At 43.4% G+C, this 26,500-nt stretch overlaps 1 protein-coding gene and 1 long non-coding RNA gene across 14 annotated transcripts in view; one reads left to right on the forward strand and one right to left on the reverse strand.

The window, feature by feature from the left end:
- LOC126996975 (uncharacterized) overlaps positions 1-26,500 on the reverse strand; it is a 139,861-nt gene that overhangs the window by 2,039 nt on the left and 111,322 nt on the right. The gene's annotated exons all lie outside the window — the stretch shown is intronic.
- Positions 20,057-22,253, forward strand: LOC126996971 (germ cell nuclear acidic protein-like). 13 transcript variants are annotated; one of them, XM_050857934.1, is made up of 2 exons: positions 20,057-21,197; positions 21,252-22,253. In XM_050857934.1, exons 1-2 carry the CDS (start codon positions 20,166-20,168, stop codon positions 22,089-22,091), a joined length of 1,872 nt encoding a protein of 623 aa, XP_050713891.1. In that variant the 5' UTR covers positions 20,057-20,165; the 3' UTR covers positions 22,092-22,253. The 13 variants fall into 13 exon arrangements, with proteins under 13 accessions (XP_050713891.1, XP_050713892.1, XP_050713893.1 ...); XM_050857935.1 differs by having other exon boundaries at positions 20,058-21,197; positions 21,309-22,253; XM_050857936.1 differs by having other exon boundaries at positions 20,059-21,197; positions 21,360-22,253.

Here is a 26,500-nt window from a genome sequence, read left to right on the forward strand (position 1 = left end):
AGAAGGAAGAAACGAGGGAGAAACGAAACATTGAGGTAGAGAAAAAACAACAGAAGTAAGAAAAAATATTAAGAAAAAGAAGATACGAGACAACAAAAGAAAAAAAAGGAGGAAGAAAATCAAGAAAAAGAACATTGAAGTTAAAGAAGAAAATTAAAGAAAAATAACAAGAAAAAAAAGATGAGAGAAAACAAATTAAGAAGGAAGAAGAAAAGAGGAAGAAAAGAGGAAGAAAAGAGGAGAAAAGAGGAAGAAAAGAAGAGAATATAAAGAAAAGAGGAAGAAAAGAAGAAAAGAGGAAGAAAAGAGGAAGAAAAGAAGAAAAGAGGAAGAAAAGAGGAAGAAAAGAAGAAAAGAAAAAGAAAAAAGAAGACAAGAAGAAGACAAGAGGAAGACAAGAGGAAGAAAAGAAGAAGAAAAGAAGAAAAGAAAAAGAAAAGAGGAAGTATAAGAAAAGAGGGAAAATAAGGAAGAAAAGAAGAAGAAAACAGGAAGAAAAGAGGAAGAAACAGAATAAGGAGGCAGAGAAAAAATATTATTAAATTCTTGAACCACTAAGGGAAAAATACTTCGCCTTGCTCTCATAATTTTTCCTCATATAATTAGTTTCTTTCTTTCTTTCTTTCTTTCTTTCTTTCTTTCTTTCTCTCTCTCATGTTGTTGTAATAGTTAAGTAATTATTTCTCATATGTCCTCTCTCTCTCTCTCTCTCTCTCTCTCTCTCTCTCTCTCTCTCAGGAAAAAGACACATCCGGGCCATTCTGTCTCTCTCATCCGGGACTCCTAAATACTGAGGAGGAGGAGGAGGAGGAGGAGGAGGAGGAGGAGGAGGAGGAGGAGGAGGAGGAGGAGGAAGAAGAAGAAGAAGAAGAAGAAGAAGAAGAAGAAGAAGAAGAAGAAGAAGAAGAAGAAGAAGAAGAAGAAGAAGAAGAAGAAGAAGAAGAAGAAGAAGAAGAAGAAGAAGAAGAAGAAGAAGAAGAAGAAGAAGAAGAAGAAGAAGAAGAAGAAGAAGAAGAAGAAGAAGAAGAAGAAGAAGAAGAAGAAGAAGAAGAAGAAGAAGAAGAAGAAGAAGAAGAAGAAGAAGAAGAAGAAGAAGAAAAGGAAGAAGAAGAAGAAGAAGAAGAAGAAGAAGAAGAAGAAGAAGAAGAAGAAGAAGAAGAAGAAGAAGAAGAAGAAGAAGAAGAAGAAGAAGAAGAGGAAGAAGAAGAAAAAGAACAGGAAGAACAAAAACAAGTAAACAAAAACAAGAACAGGAATAAGAAAGAAAGAGGAGGAGGAGGAGGAGGAAGAGGAAGAAGAAGAAGAAAAGGAGGAAAAAAAAAGATAAAAAGTAGAAAAACAAAAACAATTACTAGAAAATGAAAAAAAGGGGAGGAAGAGGAAACGAAGAAGAAACAAAAAGAGGAAAAGGAAGAGGAGGAGGAGGAGGAAGAGGAGGAGGAGGAAGAAAAAAAATAAGTAAAACAACTTCTCCTTATCAAACAGACGAGAGAGAGAGAGAGAGAGAGAGAGAGAGAGAGAGAGAGAGAGAGAGAGAGAGAGAGAGAGAGCGTCCACCCCCTCGCCTCGCTTCTAATATCCTCGAGTATTAAGATAAAACTATTCCTCAAGCGACTCGGACTCAGGGGAATAATTTTGTAATGTAATTTTATAGATTAATTTGTGAAAGCAAGATGGCGGTCGAGCGTGGGAGGAGGAGGAAGAAAGAACGGAGGGAGAGGAGAAGGAGGGAGGGAAGGAAGAAACGGAAGGAGGAGGGAGACGGGAGTAAGAGAAAACGGTTATGAAGAAGAGTGGAAAGAAAGAGAAAAGGAGAAGAGGAGGAAGAGGAAAGAAGGAGGAAGGGAATGGAGAGACGGAAGGAGGAGGAGAGAGAGAAGAGAGAAGAACGCTTATGAAGAAGAGTGGAAAGGAAGAGAAAAGAAGAGAAAGGATGGAAGAAGAGAGGAAGAGGATTAGGGAAGAGGAGAAGAAAGGAGGAAAGAAGGAAGGGAAGGAAAAAAGAACTAAAAAATAAGGAAAAAAGAAAGGAGATATAGAAGGAAGAAAGGAGAGGAGGAAGGAAGGAGATGGGTAGGTGAAAAGGAAGAGAGGAAGAGAGGATAGGGAGAGAAGAAAGAAACGAAAAGGGTAAATAAGGAAGGAAAGGCTGAAGAGAGAGAGAGAGAGAGAGAGAGAGAGAGAGAGAGAGAGAGAGAGAGAGAGAGAGAGAGAGAGAGAGAGAGAGAGAGAGAGAGAGAAGAAAAAAGAAGAAAGGCAAATAGAAGAACAACCTAAAGGATGGATGAAAGAAAGAAAGAAACAAAGGAAAGAACACTAAAAGAAAGTAGAGAAAAAAAGAAGGAAGAACGAGAGAAAGGGAGAGAGGTAAGGAGTGGGAAGAAGGGAGGGAAGGAGAAAAAAAGGGAGAGAAGAAGGGAGAGAATAAAGGGAGGGAGACAAGGTAAAACGAAGTGGAGGGAAAGTGGAATCGTGAGAAGGGAATTAGAGTTTTGCATTTTTTTTTTTTTTGCTTCTTCAGTAAACGTGACCTTGACCTTTTTTTTCTTTCTCCCGTTTGAAAGTGAAAGTAAAAGGGCGTGACAGTAGTAGTAGTAGTAGTAGTAGTAGTAGTAGTAGTAGTAGTAGTAGTAGTAGGAGGAGGAGGAGGAGGAAGGAGTTTAATAACCATCATTAAAATTATTTGAAGGAAAAATGTGAACAAATATATGAAATCTCTCTCTCTCTCTCCCCGCCCGACCGTCGTGACCCAAGAAAAGGTTACCTGCATTTTTTACTCTCGCCAGGTAAATACACGAAGAGAGAGAGAGAGAGAGAGAGAGAGAGAGAGAGAGAGAGAGAGAGAGAGAGAGAGAGAGAGAGAGAGAGAGAGAGAGAGAGAGAGAGAGAGAGAGAGAGAGAGAGTAAGTGTGTGTGTCCGTGTTTGTGTGTATCTGTCAAGTGTGTTTGTTTGTGTGTGTGTTGTGGCTTTAATATTTGCAAAGGGTATGAAGGGAGGGAAGGAAGGAGGGAGGGAGAGGAGGGAGTGAAGGAAGAGAGAAAGGAAGAATGGAAGAAGGGAGGGAGGGAGAGAGAGATGATAAGAGGGAAGAAGAGAAGAAGAAAAGGAAGACAAAGTAGAGAATAATGAAAGGAAGAAAAGAGGTGTGGAAGGAAAGGAGAAGGAGGAAAGGGAGGAAAAAAGAGGAGAGAAAATGTAGAAAAAAATACTAGGGAGGAAAAAACGAAGGGAAAAAGAGAGGAAGGGAGGAAGAAAGTATGAGGAGGAGGAAAGAAAAGGACAGGGAAGAAGAGGAAAGAAGGAGGGAAGTAAAAGAAGAACGAGGAAGAGGAGGTGAAGGAGGAAGAGGAGGAGGAAGAGGAGGAGGAAGAGGAAAGTGAGAAGATTATGTGATTTGTCCACCTGTCTTCGTCACATCTCTCTCTCTCTCTCTCTCTCATTTGCCACCATTCCGAAGCCTATCAATCTTAAATCCACAAACAAGACCACAACTCTCTCTCAAAAATTACGAAAAAAAATACGAGAAATAACAAAATAAAGAGGAAAAAGAGAAAAAAAAGAGAAAAAGGTGGAAGGAAGGATGGAAAAGAGGAAAGGGAAAGGAAGGAAATAGGAGAAAAATGAATGAAGGAGGGAATGGAGGAAGACAAGATGAAAGGAAGAAAGGAAGAGCGAGAAGAAAGAAAACAAAAAAAAAAGGAAATGAAGAAAGAAAAAAAAGAAGAAAATGAAGGATGATGGAAGTAGATGATGAGATAGATAGACTAATAAGAAGCGAAGGAAGGAAGGAAGGAAGGATGGAAGGAAGGAAGGAAAAGAGGAAGGAAAGAAAGAAGGAAGGAGAGAGAGAGAGAGAGAGAGAGAGAGAGAGAGAGAGAGAGAGAGAGAGAGAGAGAGAGAGAGAGAGAGAGAGAGAGAGAGAGAGAGAGAGAGAGAGAGAGAGAGAGAGAGAGAGAGAGAGAGAGAGAGAGAGAGAGAGAGAGTACGAAGAAGCGAGTGAACAGGAACGGAAAGAGGAAGGAAAGAAGGAAGGAAGGAAGGGAGAGAGTTCAGGGACGAAGGGAGGGAGGGATAGAGGGAAAAGGGGGGGGGGGGGAGGAAAGGCTGGAGATAAACTTGAGGCCAATATTAATTACAGGTAATGCCAAGAATCAATCACCTTAAGTGGTCCGATTTATTAACCTGAGAAACACACACACGAACACACACACACACACACACACACACACACACACACACACACACACACACACACACACACACACGAGGGAACTAGATTACTGTACCTGTGTGCGAGAGAGAGAGAGAGAGAGAGAGAGAGAGAGAGAGAGAGAGAGAGAGAGAGAGAGAGAGAGAGAGAGAGAGAGAGAGAGAGAGAGAGAGAGAGAGAGAGAGAGAGAGAGAGAGAATATGCGGTGATTAATTAAGGTGGAGAGACAAACTTGTACAGGTAGAGAGGGAGGAAGAGAGGGGGAGAGAAAGGGGGGGGGGAGGGAAGGGAGGGGGGAGGGGGGCATTGTGACATCAAATTTAATCAGAGTAAGTGACGTCCTTTATCCCAAGATTCATCCCTCATCGTCACCGGCATCATTAGTCATCATCGTCATCATCATCATCATCATTTATCAGTCACTATCTATATTTATCATCGTTATTTTCATTATAATTTTATATCTATTAGCTATGTATTATTTTATCTATCTATCTATTTTCATTGTTTTCTTTATTGTCATCATCATCATCATCATCATCATCATTTTTCACTATCATCGTTTTTATCATCATTATTTTCACTACAAATTTTTATTCATTATCTATTCATTATTTTATCTATCTATTCATCATTATTTTCTTCATTATATTTCATTATTATTATCATTATTATCGTCAACTCGTCATTATAATTAACTTTTTGTCATTAATTATTTCTGTTATTATTATTATTGTTGTTGTTTTTTATTACTATTATTATTATCATCTTCACTATCTTCTCTTTCGTTATCTTATTCATCTTTATCTATTTATCTATCTATCTATCTTTCTCTTTTTCTCTATCTCTATCTCAGTCCAATTAGCACCTTCCCCTCCCTTTTTCCTTCCTCCCTTTCCTAAAATCTTCTCTTCCTTCCTTATTCGCCTCTCTCTCTCTCTCTCTCTCTCTCTCTCTCTCTCTCTCATCCATTCAATCCCAAAGAGGAAATTTAAGTTTGTGTTTAAAAAATTAACTCCAGTCAGAGAAAACGGAAGAAAAAAAAGAAATAGAAAACGCGCGTCTGGCTCACATGAAGCTTCGGACGGGTCCCGGACGGCTTCATGAACCCCCCGCGAAGCTTCGAACCCGGGTGTCGTTCTTTTCCGGGTCGTTTCTGGCCACCGCGGACCCGTAATGGCCGACGACAATTTGATTATTTTGTCATCAAACGAATTTTCCTTCCCTTGGCATATGTGGTGAACAGGGAGGAGGAGGAGGAGGAGGAGGAGGAGGAGGAAAGAAAGAAGGGAGCAACGTGGAGGAAAGAGGAAAGAGGAGGGAAATGAAATACGAGAGGGAAAGCGAGGAAAGGAAAGGATGAGAGAGAGAGAGAGAGAGAGAGAGAGAGAGAGAGAGAGAGAGAGAGAGAGAGAGAGAGAGAGAGAGAGAGAGAGAGAGAGAGAGAGAGAGAGAGAGAGTAGCTCCTCCACAACTCAAAAACTCTTCCCCGCCACTCTTGACAACAACAAAAAACTCTTGAAATTGGGGTTTATTGAGCCTATAGGAGAGAGAGAGAGAGAGAGAGAGAGAGAGAGAGAGAACTGTATAGAGATGTATGGGAAGAGAGAAAGTGAGGAACCTATTCAAACTTCTCTTCCTCCTCCTCCTCCTCCTCCTCCTCCTTTTCTTCTTCTTCCTCTTCCTCCTCCTCTGTAAAGTAACTTCCTCTCCTCTTCCTCTTCCTCTTCACCTTCACAAGTTTACGTTCTCTCTCTCTCTCTCTCTCTCTCCTTTAAATAAACAGTGAACATGAGAGCGAAAACGGAATGGAAATTAGAAAGGGAGGAGGAGGAGGAGGAGGAGGAGGAGGAAGATGATGAAGAGTAGCAATGGTAGAATTAACAAGGGAAAGAGGAGGAGGAGGAAGAGGAGAAAGAGGAAGAGGAGGTGTAAGAGGAAGCAAAGAAGAAGGAAAAGAGGAAGAAGAACAAGAACAAGAACAAAAAGAAAACAATCAAAAAGAAAAAGAAAAAAAACAACAAATATAAAAAAAAAATGGAAGGAGAAATTGAGAAACAGTTAAGAGAAAGAGAAGACATAGCACAAGGAAGCAGAGAAGAGGAGGAGGGCTAAGAGAAGAAGCAGGAAGAAGAGGAAGAGGAGGAGGAGGAGGAGGAGGAGGAGGAATATCAGGTGAGTGGAGGTGTGTGTGTATTCGCGCTGTCGGAGTTTACCTGTCAAGGAGGCGCCAGGTGAGAGGCAAATTGTATGCTAATGAGAGAGAGAGAGAGAGAGAGAGAGAGAGAGAGAGAGAGAGAGAGAGAGAGAGAGAGAGAGAGAGAGAGAGAGAGAGAGAGAGAGAGAGAGAGAGAGAGAGAGAGAGAGAGAGAGAGAGAGAGAGAGAGAGAGTAATAAACCATCATATCACATCAACTACGAATTTCCTGCTGCTCGCTCACACACACACACACACACACACACACACACACACACACACACACACACACACACACACAGAGAGAGGGAGAGAGGCACTTCATAAATCGTTCACCCCCTAAAAAAAAAAAAGCAGAAGAGAGCGATAGATAAAATAAAAGAGAGTGATTGAAGAGACTGCAATGCTTTCCTTTCCCGCCCACCACAACCCTTGAACAGACTCTCTCTCTCTCTCTCTCTCACACACACACACACACAGTGGTAGTTTTGAGGGCATCTCCAATTGACCTGACGACAAAGATAGATAGATAGATAGATAGATAGATAGATAGATAGATAGAGATAGATAGATAGATAGATAGATAGATAGAGAGAGAGAGAGAGAGAGAGAGAGAGAGAGAGAGAGAGAGAGAGAGAGAGAGAGAGAGAGAGAGACTAAATACATACACACGAACCTCATAAATAAAACAAGAATCTTTCAAACACAAACAAAGAAACTGACGCAAGACAAAGGCTGAACACACACACACACACACACACACACACACACACACACACACACACACACACACACACACACACACACACACATCACCTCAAGAGAAGTAATTTGACAAGATTATCCTAACACACACACACACACACACACACACACACACACACACACACACACACACACACACACACACACACACACACACACACACACACACCGTAACTCCTATGAGAACTTAAAATTTCCTCTCAAATTCCACTTATTTTCTCCTAACGTCTTCTCACCCTCTTCTTTTCCCCTCATCATCTTTCCCCTAGTGAGAAGAATGGACGTAACTAGGTCAGGCAAGATGGTGATGAAGGTGATGAGAACATAAGAACATAAGGAGTCTGCAAGAGGCCGCGCTAGGTCTATACAAGGGAGCTCCTGTAAACCTAACCCCACCTTCCCTCACTATCCATGAACTCATCTAACCTTTCCTCGAAGCCATCCATCGTATTGACACTCACCGCATGACCGCCCAGCCTGTTCCACTCATCCACCACTCTGTTAGCACACCAAGTCTTGCCTGTGTCCTTGTTGAATCTGAATGTATCCAGCTTAAACCCATTGCTACGTGTCCTACCCAGCTCTCTTACCACCCATATTAAAGCCCTTCACCCATTTATAAGCTTCGATCAAGTCTCCTCGCACCCTTCGCCTCGCTAGAGAATGCTAAGCTTGTGGTGATATATCGGTGTTTTGTTTTGGTGGTGATGATGCTGATGGTGGTGGTGGTGGAGGTGATGGTGGTGGTGGTCACGTCTAAATATGGTGGTGATTCGTGACTGCGTGAGATTTCCAAGGAGATAAGAATGAAAGGAAGAGTTGGAGGAGATGGAGGAGGAGGAGGAGGAGGAGGAGAAAGAGGAGGAGGAGAAGATGAAGGAGTAACGGAATGGTGATAGTGGTGGTGGTGGTGAATGGATGAGAGGAAGAAGAAAGATGTGGATGAGTGGAAGAAGGAGGAGGAGGAGGAGGAGGAGGAGGAGGAGGATGTGGAAAGCGGATGTGTGTGTGAGATGGAGAGTGTGATGAATGGGGAGTTGATTGGATGAAAGTGATAAAGAAGAGAAGAAGAAGAGGAAGAAGAACAAAAAGAAGAACAACGAGAACAAGAAGAATGAGAGCAAGAAAAAACAGCATTAACATAAAAAAACAATAACAAGAAAAGAAGAAGGAGGAAGAAAAAGAACAAGAACAAAAGAAGATCAAGAAGAAGAAGAAGAAGAAGAAAAAGAAGAAGAACAAGAAGAACAAGATCAAGAAGACGAAGAAGAAAAAAAGGAAAAGTGAATAAGAAAAAAAAAGATCGCAATAATTTTAAATCGAGAGAGAAACAAAGACAGAGAATGAGACAGAGACAAAGAGAGAAAGAGAGAGAAAGAGAACCAGCGAAAAAGACAGAAAGAGAAAGACATAAACAGAAACAGAGCCAAAGAGACAGACAGGCAGATAGAGAGACAGAGAGAGATACAGACAGAGAGAGGCGGTGGAATGCTGGGTAAGGCCGAGGCGGAAACACGAGGCGGATATAGGCTAAGTGTTTCAGGTTACCTTCCAGTCACGACCTCCGCCGCGCCGTGAGACCACCATCGCTCCGACGCCTACAACGCCCGACGCAAAACTCGCTTTCGTTTACGATCTGCAAGACTATAAACGCCTTCCTCTTCTTTAATTACCTGGTGTTGGGTTCCATTTTTTAATACTCCCCATTATCGGTTGCTCCTGATGGGTCCTGACAGCGTTGTGCTTATCTCCAGGGGCGTGAGGTGGAGGAAAGATGGAGGAAAAGTGGAGGAGGCCGGCAAGGGAGTTAAAGCCGGATCGTGTTTGGATAGACAATATTTCTACAGCCTTTTATTAGCTTTTGTGTTTGTCAAGTTGTTATTGTTGTTTTGAGTAATGTTCTTGAAGGATTTTATTTCATTAGTGTGATTCGATTTGTTCAGTTTTTCTACTCTTCACTATCTACTTAATCATTCCTTTATCTATCTATCTATTGCGAATTTATTTATGTTGTCATTATGGTTGTTTTTTGGTCCTTAGTAACGTGAATTTCGTTGCAATCAATTATCTTATACTTTGAACTATAATAAATGAATTTCCTTTTCTCCTGATCTTTTTAAAATAGTGAATCTTGCCAGTCAACGCATTTTCTTTACAGGTCTAACTAGAAAATAAATTACTATCCACCGTCTTATTAGATTTTCGTACACTTCTAATTGAAAAAAAAAAAACGTGGGTTTCACCAACGTATTTTTATTCTTTTTTACGGAACTTAAGAGAAACGTTGATTTTTCCATCCCACGCATTTTCTTACAGTTCTACTTACAACAAAAAACATGCATTCCACCAAGGTAATCTTTTTCTTCTTATACCGAACAGAAGAGAAACGTGAATTCAACCACCGTCACTGTGTTAATTTTTTACCGAACTTGAACAGAAGCGTGAAATTCGCCAATGTATTCTTTTCATCTTTTCCCGAACATGATAGTTAATTCCACCAACGCAATCCTTTTCATTTTTTTAGCGACCTTAATATAGAAGCGTGAATTTCGCCAATATATTCTTTTCATCTTTTACTGAATATGATAGCAACGTTAATTCCACCAACGCAATCCTCATTTTTTTAGCGACCTTAATATAGAAGCGTGAATTTCGCCAATATATTCTTTTCATCTTTTACTGAATATGATAGCAACGTTAATTCCACCAACGCAATCCTTCTCTTATTTTTTTTAGCGACTTTAAACAGAAACTTCATTTTTACCGAACTTGAATAGAAGCGTGAAATTCGCCAATGTATTCTTTTCATCTTTTACCGAACAAGATGGAAACATTAATTCCACCAACGCAATTTTTTTCATTTTTTTTAGCGACCCTAAACAGAAACGTGAATTCAACCACCGTCAGTGTGATCATTTTTTACCGAACTTGAATAGAAGCGTGAAATTCGCCAATGTATTCTTTTCATCTCTTACCGAACAAGATAGCACCGTTAATTCCACCAACGCAATCCTATTCATTTCTTTAGCGACCTTAAATAGCAACGTGAATTTCGCCAAGACGCGCATTTCGCAACGGAAGAAAACGTAAGGCGGGTGAAGAAACGCGAGCAAGGCTTCCGTCCGCCGCCGCCCCCGCCTCCTCCCTCGGTGCGCGGCGCGGCTCGTTATGCAAATTAGCGAGAAAACAAAGACGAACCGAAAGCGAAAACGAGGAAAAAGAACGCAGCGCTTACCCCCGAGAAGTAGAAAACGGCACGCGATACAGGAGTAGAGATTAATGTGGATAAAAAAACACAAAAATACAGAAAATATAGAAAAGATGGAAAACAAGAGGGTACCCGAAATAGAAAACGAGAAAAATTACCCACCGCGCAATCCTCGTGGCAAAGAAAATGGAACGCGATACAGGAATAAAGATTAATTAATATAAGACCCAATACAAAGACAACAGAAAGAAAACAGCAACAAAAACGAAACCAAAAGAGAAAACGAGGAAGAAAGACTCGCCGCTCAAAACTCGCGGCAAAGAAAATGGGAGGCGATACAAAGGTAAAATTGGGGGCATACTTAGGAGCAGTGAGTAGCGGGCTTTTTTTTCACATTTGTTTCCTTTTTTTATGCCCTTGAACTGACTCCTCTGCTATAAAAAAAATAAAAAAACGCGATCATTGCAAGACCTCGGTGTTCATTCTGTCCCATTGCGCTTTGAGCCTGAGGTGGGTAATAATAGAACTAAGAACTGTAATTATCCCGGGACACAGGGCCAATGTAGCATCCGGGTTACCACGCTAAACACTGCACCACGTAGGAGATATAGGAAGGAATAGCGTAAATGATAATAAGCGATATAGAAATTAAGATACAGACTCATATTGTCAAAGACTTCCAGGGGCGGGGCACTCTATAGGGATTTCCACGTACAGCCCCGGCAGCCCCCCATGGGAAGAACTGCCAAGTCATCCCGGGGGCACTATAACCCTGTGACGTGGGCTCTTGAATCGTGCCCAGAGGAGGGATTTTTTTTGGGGAAGGAGGGGGTGCACACGACCACTATGAACTTGGGGACCTTCAGGTATCATCATCCTCATCCTCATCATTATCATCATCATCATCATCATTATCATCATCATCATCATTATCATTATCGTTATCATTATTATCAAGGTAACTTTTTTTTCTTTTCTTCTCCAAATGATCATCTTCCACGTCTTTCCCTTCCATAATCATAAACATACTCCTCCTCCACCTCCTCCTCCTCCTCCTCCTCCTCCTCCTCCTCCTCCACCTCCTCCACCACATGCCCTTTTTTTCTCTCCTCTTCCTCTTCCACCTCCTCCTCCACATGCCCTTTTTTCTCTCCTCTTCCTCCTCCACATGCCTTTTTTTTCCCTCCTCTTCCACTATCTAATCTTCCTCCTTGTCTTCCCATTCCAAGTCCTGGTACACTTCCTTTTATTACCCTCCTCCTCCTCCTCCTCCTCCTCCTCCTCCTCTTCTTTCCATGCCCTTTTGATCCTATCTGCGCCCTGACCTTCGCCACTCACTCGCGTCCTGTTCCCTCGCTATAGACGGTATAAAAAAGAGCGGCAAAAAAAGGGCGATAAAGAACCAGAGACGTATGCCGGGCGTGAGCGAGGCGGCGCGGCGTGAATCCAGGCTGTCACGGCGGTAAGGGCGCTGCGATTAGCCTTGCCCTCCTGCCCTCACTACTGCCCTTCCTGGGAATCCGTGAGGAGGAGGAGGAGGAGGAGGAGGAGGGGGAAGAAGAGTAGCAGTAGTAGATGTAACAAGAAGATGAGGAAGAAGAAACGGAGGAGATGGAAGAAAGGTGAATGAAAAACAAAAAGGAGGAGGAGGAAGAGGATTAGCAAAAGAGGAAGTAACAAGAAGAGGAAGAGGAGGTGGAGGAGATGGAAGAAGGGTGAATGAAAAGCAAAAAGGAGGAAGAGGAGGAGGAGGAAGATGATGAAGAGAAGCGATATTAGAAGTAACAAGAATAGGAGGAAAAAGAAGAGGAGGAGGAGGAGGTGGAAAAGAGTATACGAAGATTAAAAGGAGAAAGATAATGAAGAACAAGAACGAGAAGAACAAATGAAAAACAAGGAGGAGGAGGAAAAGGAAGAGTAGAAGAAGAAGTAACAAGAAGAGGAGGAAGAAGAAGAAGAGGAGGAGGAGATGGAGAACAGGAACCAAGATAAAAAGGAAAAAGATAGTGAGGAACAAGAACAAAAACAACTAAATGAAAGAGAAGGAGGAGGAGAAAGGGAAGGAGATGGAGAAGAAGAAGGAGGAGAAGGAGAAGGAGAAGGAGGAGAAGGAGGAGGAGAAAGGGAAGGAGAAGGAGGAGAAGGAGAAGGAGGAGAAGGAGAAGGAGGAAAAGGAGGAGGAGAAAGGGAAGGAGAAGGAGGAGAAGGAGGAAGAGAAGGAGGAGAAGGAGGAAGAGAAGGAGGAGGAGAAGGAGGAGAAGGAGGAAAGATGAACGTATAACAATGGTAACAATGGAAAGACTGAAGAAAAAATGAATGGATAATGGGAAGGAAGGATAATGGAGGAGGAAGGGGAGGAGGGAAAAAATAGGGATGTGTGGTAATATTTTTCTTCTTTACGTAGAGAATGAAAAGAGAGGTTAAGTTACGTTATGGAGGATAAGTGGTAGTAGTAGTAGTAGTAGTAGTAGTAGTAGTAGTAGTAGTAGTAGTAGTAGTAGTAGTAGAAGTAGTAACATAAACAGTACTAGAAACAGAGATAACAACAACAATAATAATAGGAAAAAACAACAGGAAACACAAAAATAACGGAAAAAAACACCAAAAAAACACAAAATAATAAAAATAACAGAAGCGAAAGAAACAAAAACAAAACAAAAAAACCCACCAATAACAACACCGAAAAAAAAAGCTAAAAAAAATAAAAACACACCAAGGAGATTTTTTTTTTCTCTCTCTCCATAACCAGGTAAGCGTCCCAGCCCCCCCCCCCCCCCCCTCGAACCCCCCTTACCATTAGTCACCATTAAGGCCTCGAAGCAACACAGACGATGATATACAGCGCGGAAAAGACTCAATCTGTGCCGCGAGGAGGAGGAGGAGGAGGAGGAGGAGGAGGAGGAGGAGGAAGGAAGTTGTTAAGAGGAGATAGAAGGCTTGTGTGTGAGTAATAGATAGATAAACAGATAGAGAGATAAGGAATAAGAGGATGGAAGAGATGGAAGAGGAGGAGGAAGAGGAGGAGAAGGAGGAGGAGGAGGAGGAGGAAGTAGTAAAAGTAGAAAGAGGTCTTGTGTGTTTAATAGACAGATAAAGATAGTGAAAAGAGAGAGAGAGAAAGGGGAAGAAGAGGGGGAGAAGAAGGAGAGGAGGAGGAGGAGGAGGAGAGGAGAAAAAGAGGAGGAAGAATAAAGGGAAAAAGGAAGAAGGGTAAAAAGAAAGGGAAGGTGGAGGAGAGGAGAGGAGAGGAGAAGAGAAGAAAAAAAGAGGAGAAAATGTTAAAATATAAGACGAAGATGAAGAAAAAAGAAGAGAGAGAGAGAGAGAGAGAGAGAGAGAGAGAGAGAGAGAGAGAGAGAGAGAGAGAGAGAGAGAGAGAGAGAGAGAGAGAGAGAGAGAGAGAATCGTTAGGGTATTTGATCGTATCTCGGAATGTGTCATCCTCCCCTTCCCTTCCTTACCCTTCCCTCCCTCTCCCCTTCCCTCCCTTTCTCTCCCCTTCCCTTCCCTTCCCTTCCCTTCCCATCCCCAGAGACCTCATCACCCATATTCAACAAGCCCCTTCAGAGTATCCTCCCCTTCCCTTCCCCTCCCTTCCCTTCCCTTCCCCTTCCCTTCCCTTCCCTTCCTTTCCCCTTCCCTTCCCTTCCCTTCCCTTCCCTCCCTTCCCTCACGCACGTTATTCGATATCTCTTAATTTCTCGCACCAGGAAGTGAAAGAGAGAGAGAGAGAGAGAGAGAGAGAGAGAGAGAGAGAGAGAGAGAGAGAGAGAGAGAGAGAGAGAGAGAGAGAGAGAGAGAGAGAGAGAGAGATGCGTATTCACTCAGATAGAAACAGAAGATAATATAGATAGACAGATAGATAGATAAGTAGAAAGATTGACAGGTAGAGAAAGAGGGAGGAGGAAGGGAGAGAGGGAAGGAGGAAAGAAAGATAAGGAAAAAGGAAATGGAGAAGAAACAGAATAAAGCACACAAAAAAAGAAAAAAAAGGAATGAAAGAACAAGACAAAACGAAAAACAAAAACAACAACAACTAAACCCGCCCTGAAAATGATGCCAACAAAAAAAAAATAGCAGATAAAAACTAAAGCCTAGATAGATGTTTAACAAGTAGGAAGAGAAGGGAGTCTCTTGTCTGGCAATAATGGGGCGAGCTGAGGCGACCGTGAAGCCAACTTAGGACTGACTTTCAAACTTTTTATTATTGTGTCAAATTTAAATGGTGTCACTTGAGGCCGATAACCTTACCAGAGACGGTCGTGTTACACCTACTACTACTGTTACGACTACTACTACTACTACTACTACTACTGGGATGAGAGGGAGAGAATAAGGAAGGGAGAAGGGAGAGATATGGAGGAATAGAATGAAGGAGAGGGAGATAAGAGAGGAAAGGGGAGTATTATCACTACTACTACTACTACTACTACTACTACTACTACTACTACTACTACTACTACTACTATTGGGATGAGAGGGAGAGAATAAGGAAGGGTGAAGGGAGAGATAAGGAGGAAAAGGATGAAGGGGAAGGAGATAAGAGAGAAAAGGGAGAGGAGAATTACCACCACCACCACCACCACCACCACTACTACTACTACTACTACTACTACTACTACTACTACTACTACCATTATCATTACATTATTAACAGTAAGAATGCATAGATAATTGTTAGGTAATGTATCCTTTGACAGTCCCATTGAACACACACACACACACACACACACACACACACACACACACACACACACACACGGGATAAGGGCTATTAATTTTACGGCTGCTAATAATACAAGACTAATTACCACAATGACATTATTACGCGGATACTATATAATTAGGATACTCTCTCTCTCTCTCTCTCTCTCTTAAGGGAAGTTAGGTACACAGGAATGAAGTTGAAGGAAGGAAAGGAATGAATGGGAGAAAGAATAGATGGAGGCGTAGAAACATGGAAAAAGAGGCAACAGAAAGTCTATTTTTGGTCTTTTCTTTCCTGTTATTATTGTTCATTTTTGGTATTATTTTTATCATTATTATTATTACTATTATCTTTTTCTACTACTATTTTTACTACTATTTCTGCTGCTACTACGACTACTTTCCTTTTCCTCCTTTCCTTTCCCTTTCAATATCTTTTCCTTCTTTTCTTTCTTTACAATCTTTCTTTTTTTTCTATTTTATCATCCATCGTAATGTTACTACTACTACTACTACTACTACTACTACTACTACTACTGCTTCTACCACCAACACCACTACTACTACTACTACTACTACTACTATTACTAACACCAACACAATTATAGACGAATTAAAACAACAACAACAAAAAAAACAATTACTAAACACGACCCTCAAATCCTAAACCAAACCAAGCTTATACATGAACCGGGTCTCGAATTAACGGGCACCAGGTCAAAGGTCAAGGGCTATACCGGTGCGCCAGGTAGAGGAGGAGGAGGAGGAGGAGGAGGAGGGAAGGGTAAATGGAGGTTAATACAATGACTGGAGGGAGGAAATGGGGATGCTGGCGGAGAGATGAACAGGATATGGAGAAACGCGGGGAAATTCTGGAGATGTGTGAGAGATGAAACAAGGCAGGGAGATGAGAGAAGGAGGAGTAGGAGGAGGAGGAGGAGGGGAAGGAGGAGAGAGAGAGGAGAGGAGAGATTGAAGGAAATTAAAGGTAAGGGAAATGATAAGAAATGAGATGAAATTAGAGGAGAGAAGATGAAAAGAGAGAGAAAAAGGAAGAGAGAGAAGAGAAGAGGAGAAGAAAGAGAGAGAAGAAAAATGAAGGAAATGAAAGACAAAGGTAAGGAAGAGGAAGGAAAAGTAGAAGATGAGAAATAAAGGAAAGGAGACAAGAAGAAGAAAAGGGAAGAGAAGAAGAAAGAAGAAAAAGATGAGAGAAGGAGAATGAAGGAAAGTAAAGGAGGTGAGGAGAGAAAGGGTAAAAGGTAGGAGGATGGGAGAGAAGAAGGAATGGAGGAGAATAAGGGAGGGAAAGGGAGAGTAAGGGAGAGATGGAGGAAGGGTGGGATAAGAAAGAAAAGGGAGAATTAGAGAATACAAGGAAGAGTAAACGAAAGGAAGAGGAGGAGGTGGAGGAGGAGAGTAAAGAAAAGGGAGAAGAAAAAGAGGAGAGAAGAGGGGGAAGGAGAGGAGAGGGGAAGGGAGGGGAAGGGAACAGGGAGAGAACACAGGTTTCCCCACTCCTTTTCCTCCTCCTCCTCCTCTCCATCCCGTCCGCTTGTACCAACACTGAGTAAGCCAGTCCGTCTGTTCATTCACTCCCAACATGACTACTCTCTGTTTTCGTGGTTGGTTGTATGTTTTCCGTCCTGTCCATTCCATCACGCTTCCGTCAACAAATACTCTCTCTCTGTTTTCGTGGTTGGTTGTATGTTTTCCGTTCTGTCCATTCCATCACGCTTCCGTCAACAAATACTCTCTCTCTCTCTCTCTCTCTGTTTTCGTGGTTGGTTGTATGTTTTCCGTCCTGTCCATTCCATCACGCTTCCGTCAACAAATACTCTCTCTCTCTCCAGGTATTTTCTCTCCATTGTCTTATCTTCTTTTTTTTTTAATGGCTAATATTTTTCTATTATGTGGCTTCTCTCTCTCTCTCTCTCTCTCTCTCTCATGGTAAGTTAAGGGAGAATGATGTTTCAAGGTCCCTGCATTATCCCTCTCCTCCTCCTCCTCCTCCTCCCCTCCCCTCCTCCTCCTCCTCCTCCTCCTCCCCTCCCCTCCTCCTCCTCCTCCTCAACTTACGCAACCTTTTAAGCCTCGCGCGTCACAATTTTAATCTCATTACTTTTCATGTGCAAACCAGACTTTCATTGCATTCCCCAAACCGTGATATATTACTTTTCTTCTTCTGCTTCTTCTTCTTCTTCTTGCTCTGTCATTATCTTCTTCTTCTTCTTCTTCTTCTTCCTTTTCTGTTAATAATTTGTCTTATTTGTTGGCGTTCTCTTCTTCTTTTTCCTTTTTTTTTTCTTTTGTTTTCTTTATTTCATCATCTTCTTCTTCTTCTTCTTCTTTGTCATCGTGTTTTCTTCTTCTTTTAATTCTTTGTCATCCTCTTTTCTTCTTCTTTCTTCATCTTCTGTCTACGTATTCCTGTTTTTTTCTTCTTCTCGTTCTTGTTCCTCTTCTTCTTCTTCTTCTTCTTCTTTTCCAATTATGATTCTTTGTTTTTTCTTCTTATTTTGTCCTTACTTCCATATTCTCGTTCTTTTATTAATTCTGCCTTTTATTTTTCTTCTTCTTTCCTCTTATTCTTTTTTTCTTCTTTGTTCTTTCCTTGTTTCCTGTTATTTGTTTCATCCTTATTCTTGTTCTTCCTCTATTCCTTCTACCTTTTATCTTTAGTCTTCATTCTCTTCTTGCTCCTCTTGTTTTTACTCTTGTTCTTCTTCTTGTTCTTGTTCTTGTTCCTCTTTCTCTTCTTCTTCTTCTTCTTCTTCTTCTTCTTGTTCTTGTTCCTCTTTCTCTTCTTTTTCTTCTTCTTCTTCTTCTTCTTCTTCTTCTTCTTCTTGTTCTTGTTCCTCTTTCTCTTCTTTTTCTTCTTCTTCTTCTTCTTCTTCTTCTTCTTCTTCTTCTTCTTACGTAACTGCAGTGTCTCTTTTCATTGTTTTTTTCAGCTATCACTTTTTTCTGCCTTTTTTTTGGCAATTAAGATAAATTTGAGACGTCTCTCTCTCTCTCTCTCTCTCTGATATAGTGGTCCCAGGCGGCTTCTCTTATTATTGCCACGCGTTTAGTGACATCATTATTATTATTATTATTATTATTATTATTATTATTATTATTATTGTTGTTGTTATTGTTGTTGTTGTTGTTGCCACTATTACTACTACTACCAGTGCTACTACTACTACTACTACTACTACTACTACTACTACTACTACCAATGAATATAACTGGAGAGAGAAGAGAAGAGAAGAGAAGAGACGAGGAGACATAGATTCACACATACAGAGAGAGAGAGAGAGAGAGAGAGAGAGAGAAGGGTTAAGTGGTTCGTGACTCACCGAAGCCTCATAAACACATGGTTCGAATCTCCGCTCCCTGCCACAAAAGATGGAGGGAACGGAGAGAGAAAGGAGGAAAGGTCGTTACCATAACCTCTCTCTCTCTCTCTCTCTCTCTCTCGTAGAAATTAGCCTCAAGAAAAGAGCAGGACGAAGCGTGAAGGAGGGAGGACTGCTCAGACGGATCTCAAGGTGAAAGAAAACACAGTAAAAGAGAGGAGAGGAGAGGAGAGGAGAGGAGAGAGGGTGTGAGGGTCAGAGGAAGTAACCAGAGGAGTGCATATACTAAAGGGAGAGCGGCTGCCAGAATCTTTTATATTCCCGCAAATGGAAACGCGTCAAAATATCAGAATTGTAACGCGACTGAAAAGGAAGCAAATGAACAAAAGCTGACCACAAAACAAAAGCCATAAACCAAACAGGAAAATATCAATAAATAAACACTGATCAGGGAAGGCAGACAAGATTAAATCATTAAGGGCAACCCTTTTTACGGCACGCGTTCCTTCACTCACCAGGTACGGTCATATTGTACATTACACCTTCTTAAATACATTGGAATACAGTACAAGAAAACTACTACAACTACTACTACTACTACTACTACTACTACTACTACTGCTACTGCTATCTTTATTTATTTTTTTTTTTTTTTACATCTTGGCCTATGGTGCCGGTAGGCTTTCTTTGGGGGCCTGGTGGTCGGCTCGAGCCCATCGTGGCGCAGGCAAGTGTTTATAGTGACGCCATCTATTCTTGGCTCATGCTGCCTCCCGAGCTCATCCTTGATTTCCCTTTGACAGTTCCTCAAGACTCTTAGACCATAACCACGGAAAAACTCAGCACAACGCCCATACTCCAAGTTCCAACTACGTGTTTCCAGACCTTATTCCTATGATATCAACTTTCCACGAACCACTTTTCTAGATGATGAACACCTCTAAAAATTATCCATATATCTCATATTTACTGTAATAATGATCCAACAATCTGATATCCACTGTTAGTAATAATATGACGCAGATGTGTAAAGCAAAAAAAGTAATTGGGTGTAAAGTACCACATGTGTAATTCAAAGAAGGTGAAAACTATAAAACCTGCCGTTGAGTAGTAAATGAGAACTTTGTATTTAGCGATGAAAGACTGAGTACAACATGGAGAGGCATCGGCTAATACAAGTTGTAATACTACTACTATATACGATGATGATTATAATAGTAATAATAATAACAATAATAGAGCAAGTAGGTATTGGATGTCCTCTGGTCTCATTAGTAACAATCCAGGGGTGTAGTAGGCAGAAAGGCAACTAAAATTAAGAAATCGCAATGGACGGACACGGGATAAAGGGAACAGATATGGAGGGAAAGAGTACCTACGCGACACTCTGGGAAATAACTAATGTATGAAGAACCCAAGGCATGTTATCCACGCATTGTGCATGAAATAAAAGTTAAGCAAGGTTATTTTTTCTTACTTATCAAGATTTATTTGCGAATAGTTGTCATTCAAAAGAATTAAGAATATTTTATCTATTCCTTTATAGTTTAGCAACAGCCCTGTCACCCGCCATCCGACGTGTGAACTGCGCTACTTAGCCGCCTAGGCAAGATTATAGCAGGAAGAATTTGCTGGAGGCCAGTCGGTCTTCATGGACATAGCACCTCCTTTTATTACCTAACACCGATTTCCTTAACATTCGGATAATTTTTTTATATCACATCGAAGCAACGATGGGAAACTCTGCATCTCGACAGAAATTCAACGTGTGGGTAACCCTGGAGCGAGGCTCCTCCCTGGTGGACTCCATCAAGCTCTCGTGCAAGGACTCCACCTGCTGCCTGAAGAGGAGGCGTACGGTCGCCTCCGTCAAGCTCCCCGTGGAAGGCTGGTCTTGCGTCGCAGGGATTCAAGGCTGCCACGCCGAGGGTGAGCTGCGTGTGCCCTTGGCGAAGCTGTGCAAGAAAGACGGCAACGCGGCCGTCAGGATGCAATGCGCCTCGCTTAGGAAGCCAGTCTTCACCTCTTCCATGCCGCTGGCCTGGCTGCTGGACAACATCAGCGGCCTCCACTTCTCGCTCTTCTGTGACGACGGGCCCGCCTTCACCAGCCTCCGGTGCAACGGGAGGCGGTGTGGCGAGCCCGTCCGTGCGGTGAGCCCTGCACCGCGTGCGGCCACTGACGGGGTGGCCAGGACCGATGAGGCTGATGATTCATGGGCAGCCTTTGAAGTGACGACCCATGATGACTGGTCCGTGGAGGCTGATGATTCATGGGCAGCCCCAGACTTGGTGACCTCTGTTGCTATGGTCGAGGCTGATGATTCATGGGCAGCCTTTGAAGCAATGACGCGTGATGACTGGTCCGTGGAGGCTGATGATTCATGGGCAGCCCCAGACTTGGTGACCTCCGCTGCTATGGTCGAGGTTGATGATTCATGGGCAGCCTTTGAAGCAATGACCCGTGATGACTGGTCCGTGGAGGTTGATGATTCATGGGCAGCCTTTGAAGCAATGACCCGTGATGACTGGTCCGTGGAGGTTGATGATTCATGGGCAGCCTTTGAAGCAATGACCCGTGATGACTGGTCCGTGGAGGTTGATGATTCATGGGCAGCCTTTGAAGCAATGACCCGTGATGACTGGTCCGTGGAGGTTGATGATTCATGGGCAGCCCCAGACTTGGTGACCTCCGCTGCTATGGTCGAGGTTGATGATTCATGGGCAGCCTTTGAAGCAATGACCCGTGATGACTGGTCCGTGGAGGTTGATGATTCATGGGCAGCCCCAGACTTGGTGACCTCCGCTGCTATGGTCGAGGCTGATGATTCATGGGCAGCCTTTGAAGCAATGACCCGTGATGACTGGTCCGTGGAGGCTGATGATCCATGGGCACCCGCCGAATTGGTGACCGCCATCACCGATGAGGCTGATGATTCATGGGCAGCCTTTGAAGCAATGACCCGTGATGACTGGTCCGTGGAGGCTGATGATCCATGGGCACCCGCCGAATTGGTGACCGCCATCACCGATGAGGCTGATGATTCATGGGCAGCCTTTGAAGCAATGACCCGTGATGACTGGTCCGTGGAGGCTGATGATTCATGGGCACCCGCCGAATTGGTGACCGCCATCACCGATGAGGGTGATGATACATGGGCACTCTTTGAAGTGACGACCCGTGATGACTCGTCTGATGAAGCTGATGATCCATGGCCAGCCTTTGAAGCAATGACCCGTGATAACTCGTCTGATGAGGCTGATGATACATGGGCACTCTTTGAAGTGACTACCCGTGATGACTCGTCTGATGAGGCTGATGATACATGGGCACTCTTTGAAGCAATGACCCGTGATGACTCGTCTGATGAGGCTGATGATACATGGGCATCCGCCGAATCGGTGACCGCCATCACCGATGAGGATGATGATCCATGGGATGCCCTCGAATTGATAACCAGTAATGACTGGTCTGATGAGGGTGATGATCCATGGGATGCCCTCGAATTGATAACCAGTAATGACTGGTCTGATGAGGGTGATGATCCATGGGATGCCCTCGAATTGATAACCAGTGATGACTGGTCTGATGAGGCTGATGCCTTCCTGGACGTCACGGCCATCTGTGCTGTCGTTGTGTACATTGTCTTGCTTCACTAAGCAGCCTGGTAACACACTCACCAGTGACCCCCGGCGCAGGCGCGAGCCACATCGTGAGCCACACTCCCGGGGAGCGAGACCCTTCAGTGACCGTCGCTCTTATTACACCTTCAGGGGAGGAGCTCCAGCTGTATTTCTTATCTTATCAATGAAAACCTTTACAATAAAACTATTATCCTATTAATGAGTTTACCTTACCTATTAATAATAGTGTGCCTATCGCAGTGAAATTCACCACATGCACGACTGCCAAGTCTCTTCCATTCGTCTACCATTCTATTAGCAAACCAATTCCTGCCTGCATGTTAAATAAATCAATATTGATCTAACGACCCACGGCTAAGAGTGCATTATATTTTCTTACTTATCAAGATTTATTTGCGAATAGTTGCCATTCAAAAGAATTAAGAATATTTTATCTATTCCTTTATAGTTAAGCAAATGGCCACATGTTTGACCGAGTTGAAAAACTTACTAAATTTTATGCTCTATTTTGGAATATACTGTTTTAGATGAATGCATGTAGTTTTACGAAGCTTTTTCCCGCTTACAAGACCCACGAACATTTACATTTAACGGGGGACCCCTCGGGTATTAGTGGAGGGTCCCCGATGGACTGTGAGGTATACGGCCCTGCCTTCGAAGACTACGAAGACCGCTTCAGATTTTACATAAGATAAACGATATCAAATGTTGGCTTTACCATGTAGCAAATACTTTAGTAATAGTAGTAGTAATAGCAGTAGTGGTAGTAGTAGTAGTAGTATAGTAGTACAGTGGTAGTGGTAGTAAAAGTAATAGTAGAAGTAGTAGTAGTAGTTGTAGTAGTAGTAATAGTAGAAGTAGTAGTGGGTGCCGGACATACTCACCCCCTTAACATATTCCCTTTTGAACATTTCCCCCTCCGGACATTTCCACTCATTCATCTATTTAATACGAGCGAAATAACAAATAAATGAATCGTAAAACAGACGACTAAAGAGAAGGAACATATAATAAACAAAAAAAAAAACATAATCAACACAACAAAATATGACGAAAAACACAAAATACTGAAAAAAAACTAAGTAACTATCTAACTGAATATCTAACCAGCTAACTATTCCTAGCTGTCTGACTAACTATTAACTAACTATTTAAGTACCTGCCTACCTGCCTGTTTTGGTGTGGTTGTTTGTTCAGATTGGTGACCTACATACAGAGAAAAGACTAAAAACCAAGGGCAAAACATTTCAATCCGGCCAATCCCAAGGAGGTTAAATTAAACATCCCTCCCGGCCGTCAGCCTCCTTCTTGCCCCTTCAGTGTTGGCGGACAGGGTGCCAGGGAGACTTCAAGCCGCGCGACCCAGGGCCTCATCCATCCTTGACCTCCACCGCCAAAACCACCACACCACGACCACCAATACCACCACCACAGCCACCGCCAAATCCACCACCATTACCACCACCAATACTTACAAAATTGACACTCACCAGCTTCTACCTCCACCACCACCACCACCACCACTACAACCACCACCACCCCTACCACTACCACCACAATCTCCACCACAGTTACCATCACCACTACTTTCACAAATGAGTCACCAACGTCCACTACCACCACCACCACCACAACCACAACCACAACCACCACCACCACAACCACAACCACCACTATCACCACCACTACCACTTCCACAAATGGCAGTCACCTCCTACAACTACCAGCACCACAGATACCACTACGACCACCACCACTACCACCATCACAGCTAAGTCACCACCATCACCACCCCCAACACCTTTACCAGGGGAACTACCACTACCAACACCCTCCCCCCCACCACCACTACCACCATTACAGCTCAGTCACCACCACCACCACCAGCGGCACCACACACGAGGAACAACAACAACAACAACAACAACAACTAACCTCTCAATAACATCAAACCAAAAAAAACAAAGAAACAAAAAAGAAAAAACAAAGCAACAACAATAAAAGAGAACAACAACAACAACAACAACAACAACAACAACAACAACAACAACGACAGCAACAACAACAACAGCAAACCCTAATTTTCTAGCGGTAACAAAAGAGAAAATAAAACAAAACAAAAAAAAGAAAAAAAAAGAAAATTTAAATAAGCATTAAAATTCGAGGCTGTGGCGGTTCGAGAGAGAGAGAGAGAGAGAGAGAGAGAGAGAGAGAGAGAGAGAGAGAGAGAGAGAGAGAGAGAGAGAGAGAGAGAGAGAGAGAGAGAGAGAGAGAGAGAGAGAGAGAGAGATGGGGGGGGTCTCTCTCCCACACATTAGACTCCCACAGTAAGCAATGACACTGGCGCCGAGGGAGAGAGAGAGAGAGAGAGAGAGAGAGAGAGAGAGAGAGAGAGAGAGAGAGAGAGAGAGAGAGAGAGAGAGAGAGAGAGAGAGAGAGAGAGAGAGAGAGAGAGAACTTATCCAATTCCAGTCGCCTGTAACTCATCCCATGGGCCGAGGAGGAGGAGGAGGAGGAGGAGGAGGAGGAGGAGGAGGATATCAAGGTAGGAGTAAGGAAGAGAATGAAGGGGCGAAAGAAGAGGGGGAGGAAGGACGATTGTTGTATGGGAGAAGAAAAAGGAGGAGGAGGAGGAGGAGAGGAAGGAGGAGGAATGGGAGAAGAGGAGGAGGAGGAGGAATGTATAAAGATGAATGTTCGGGGTAAGTAAAGGGAAGGAAGGTCAGTAAAGGAGGAAGAGGAAGAGGAGGAAGAGGAACGGTATAGAAGACTAGAAAGGAGGAAGAGAAGGAAGAGGAGGCGAAGGAGAGAGAGAAAGCTAATAAACGAAACACAAAGGGAAGAGACGAAAGCCAAGCGAACGAGAAAACAGAAAGAGAAGAAAGAAAAGGAGGAAGAAAAAGAAGAACAATCACAACAACGAGAGGAACAAAAACAAGAAAGAAGAATGAGGAAGAAAAACAAAAAGAACGAAAACAAGAAAGAAGAAGGAGGAAGAAGAACAAGAAGAACAAGATAAAAAAAAGAAGGAGGAAGAGGAACAAAAAGAACGAAAACAAGAAGAAGAACAAGAAGAACAAGAACAAAAAAGAAGGAAGAAGAAGAACAGAAGTAACCAAACCACAGAGAGAGAGAGAGAGAGAGGAGGGAAGGAAGGAGGGACGGGAGGGCAGTGTGTGTGTGTGTGTGGGGGGGGGGGTGAGGGGGGGTGGGGGGGGGTGACCTGGACCACTCGGAAGAAATATAAAGGCGGCAATAATACCCCCTGACGAAGGTGTCCCCGGAGAGACATTCCCAGCCAGACCCGACCCAAAGACACCCACATTTTGGCGGCCTGTGGATTTGAGTGGCCCTCCATCTGTCCGGGGGAGGGAGGGGGGGGGCGTAGGAGGGCGAAGGAGGATGAGGAATGGGGGGGCGGGTGGAGGAGGGGGAGGAAGGGGGGATGAGGGAGTGAGGATTGCAGGTGTGGGAGGGAAGAAAAGGGAGTGGAGGAGGCTGTCGGAGGAGGGTGAGGAATGGGGATATATGAGGGGTTGTAGGGTGTAGGAGTAAGGAAAGGGAGGTGGAGAGGGAAGGTAAGGGAGGTTATATAGAGTGGGTGTGGAAGGGTGAGGAGGAGTAGCTATGGAAGGGGTGTGTAAGGAAAGGGGGATGGAAGAGGGAGTGTGAGGGATGTTGGGAAGTGGAGGGAAAGGATAAGTGTAAAAGGAGTAGGGGTGTGGAAGGGGTGTGGATGGGTTATGGAAGGGGTGTGGAAGGAAAGGGGATAGAAGAGGGAGTGAAGGGTTAGTGAGAGGGAGTGTGAGGGATGTTGGGAAGTGGAGGGAAAGGATGTAAAAGGGAGTAGTGGTTTGGAAGGGGTGTGGATGGGTTATGGAAGGGGTGTGGAAGGGGTGGAGGGAGAAGGAGGAAAGGGAGGGAGAGATGTGAGCAAAAGAGAGAGAGAAACGTAACGAAACCTTCAGGAGACGCAAGAAAGATGATGGAAGCCTCTCGTGGGGTGTCCGAGGAGGAGGAGGAGGAGGAGGAGGAGGGGGAGGAGGAGGAGGAGGAGGACGAAGAAGAGATACCGCCCTCCCCCTTTACCATCCTCCACCTCCCTTCCTTTCCTCCATCTACCTCCCACTTTCTCTCCACCTCTAGTCTCCTTCCACCTACCCTCCACCCACCTCCCTCTTCCCTCCACCCAAAGAAGAAGTAGATGGACATAGAGGCGGTAAAAGATGTCGAACGCTTCAGAAGAAAGAAAAAGTGGACAGAGAAACCAATAAAGAAGATGAAGAAGAGGAGGAGAAAGAGGAGAAGAGGAAGAGGAAGATGGACATAGAAGCGTTAAAAGATGAACGCTTCAGAAGAAAGGGAAAGTAGAGGAGAAGAAGTAAGGAAGATGGAAATAACAAGGAAAGAAAGAAGAGGAGGAG

This window comes from Eriocheir sinensis, chromosome 11 (assembly GCF_024679095.1).
Source record: "Eriocheir sinensis breed Jianghai 21 chromosome 11, ASM2467909v1, whole genome shotgun sequence".
Taxonomy (NCBI): domain Eukaryota; kingdom Metazoa; phylum Arthropoda; class Malacostraca; order Decapoda; family Varunidae; genus Eriocheir; species Eriocheir sinensis.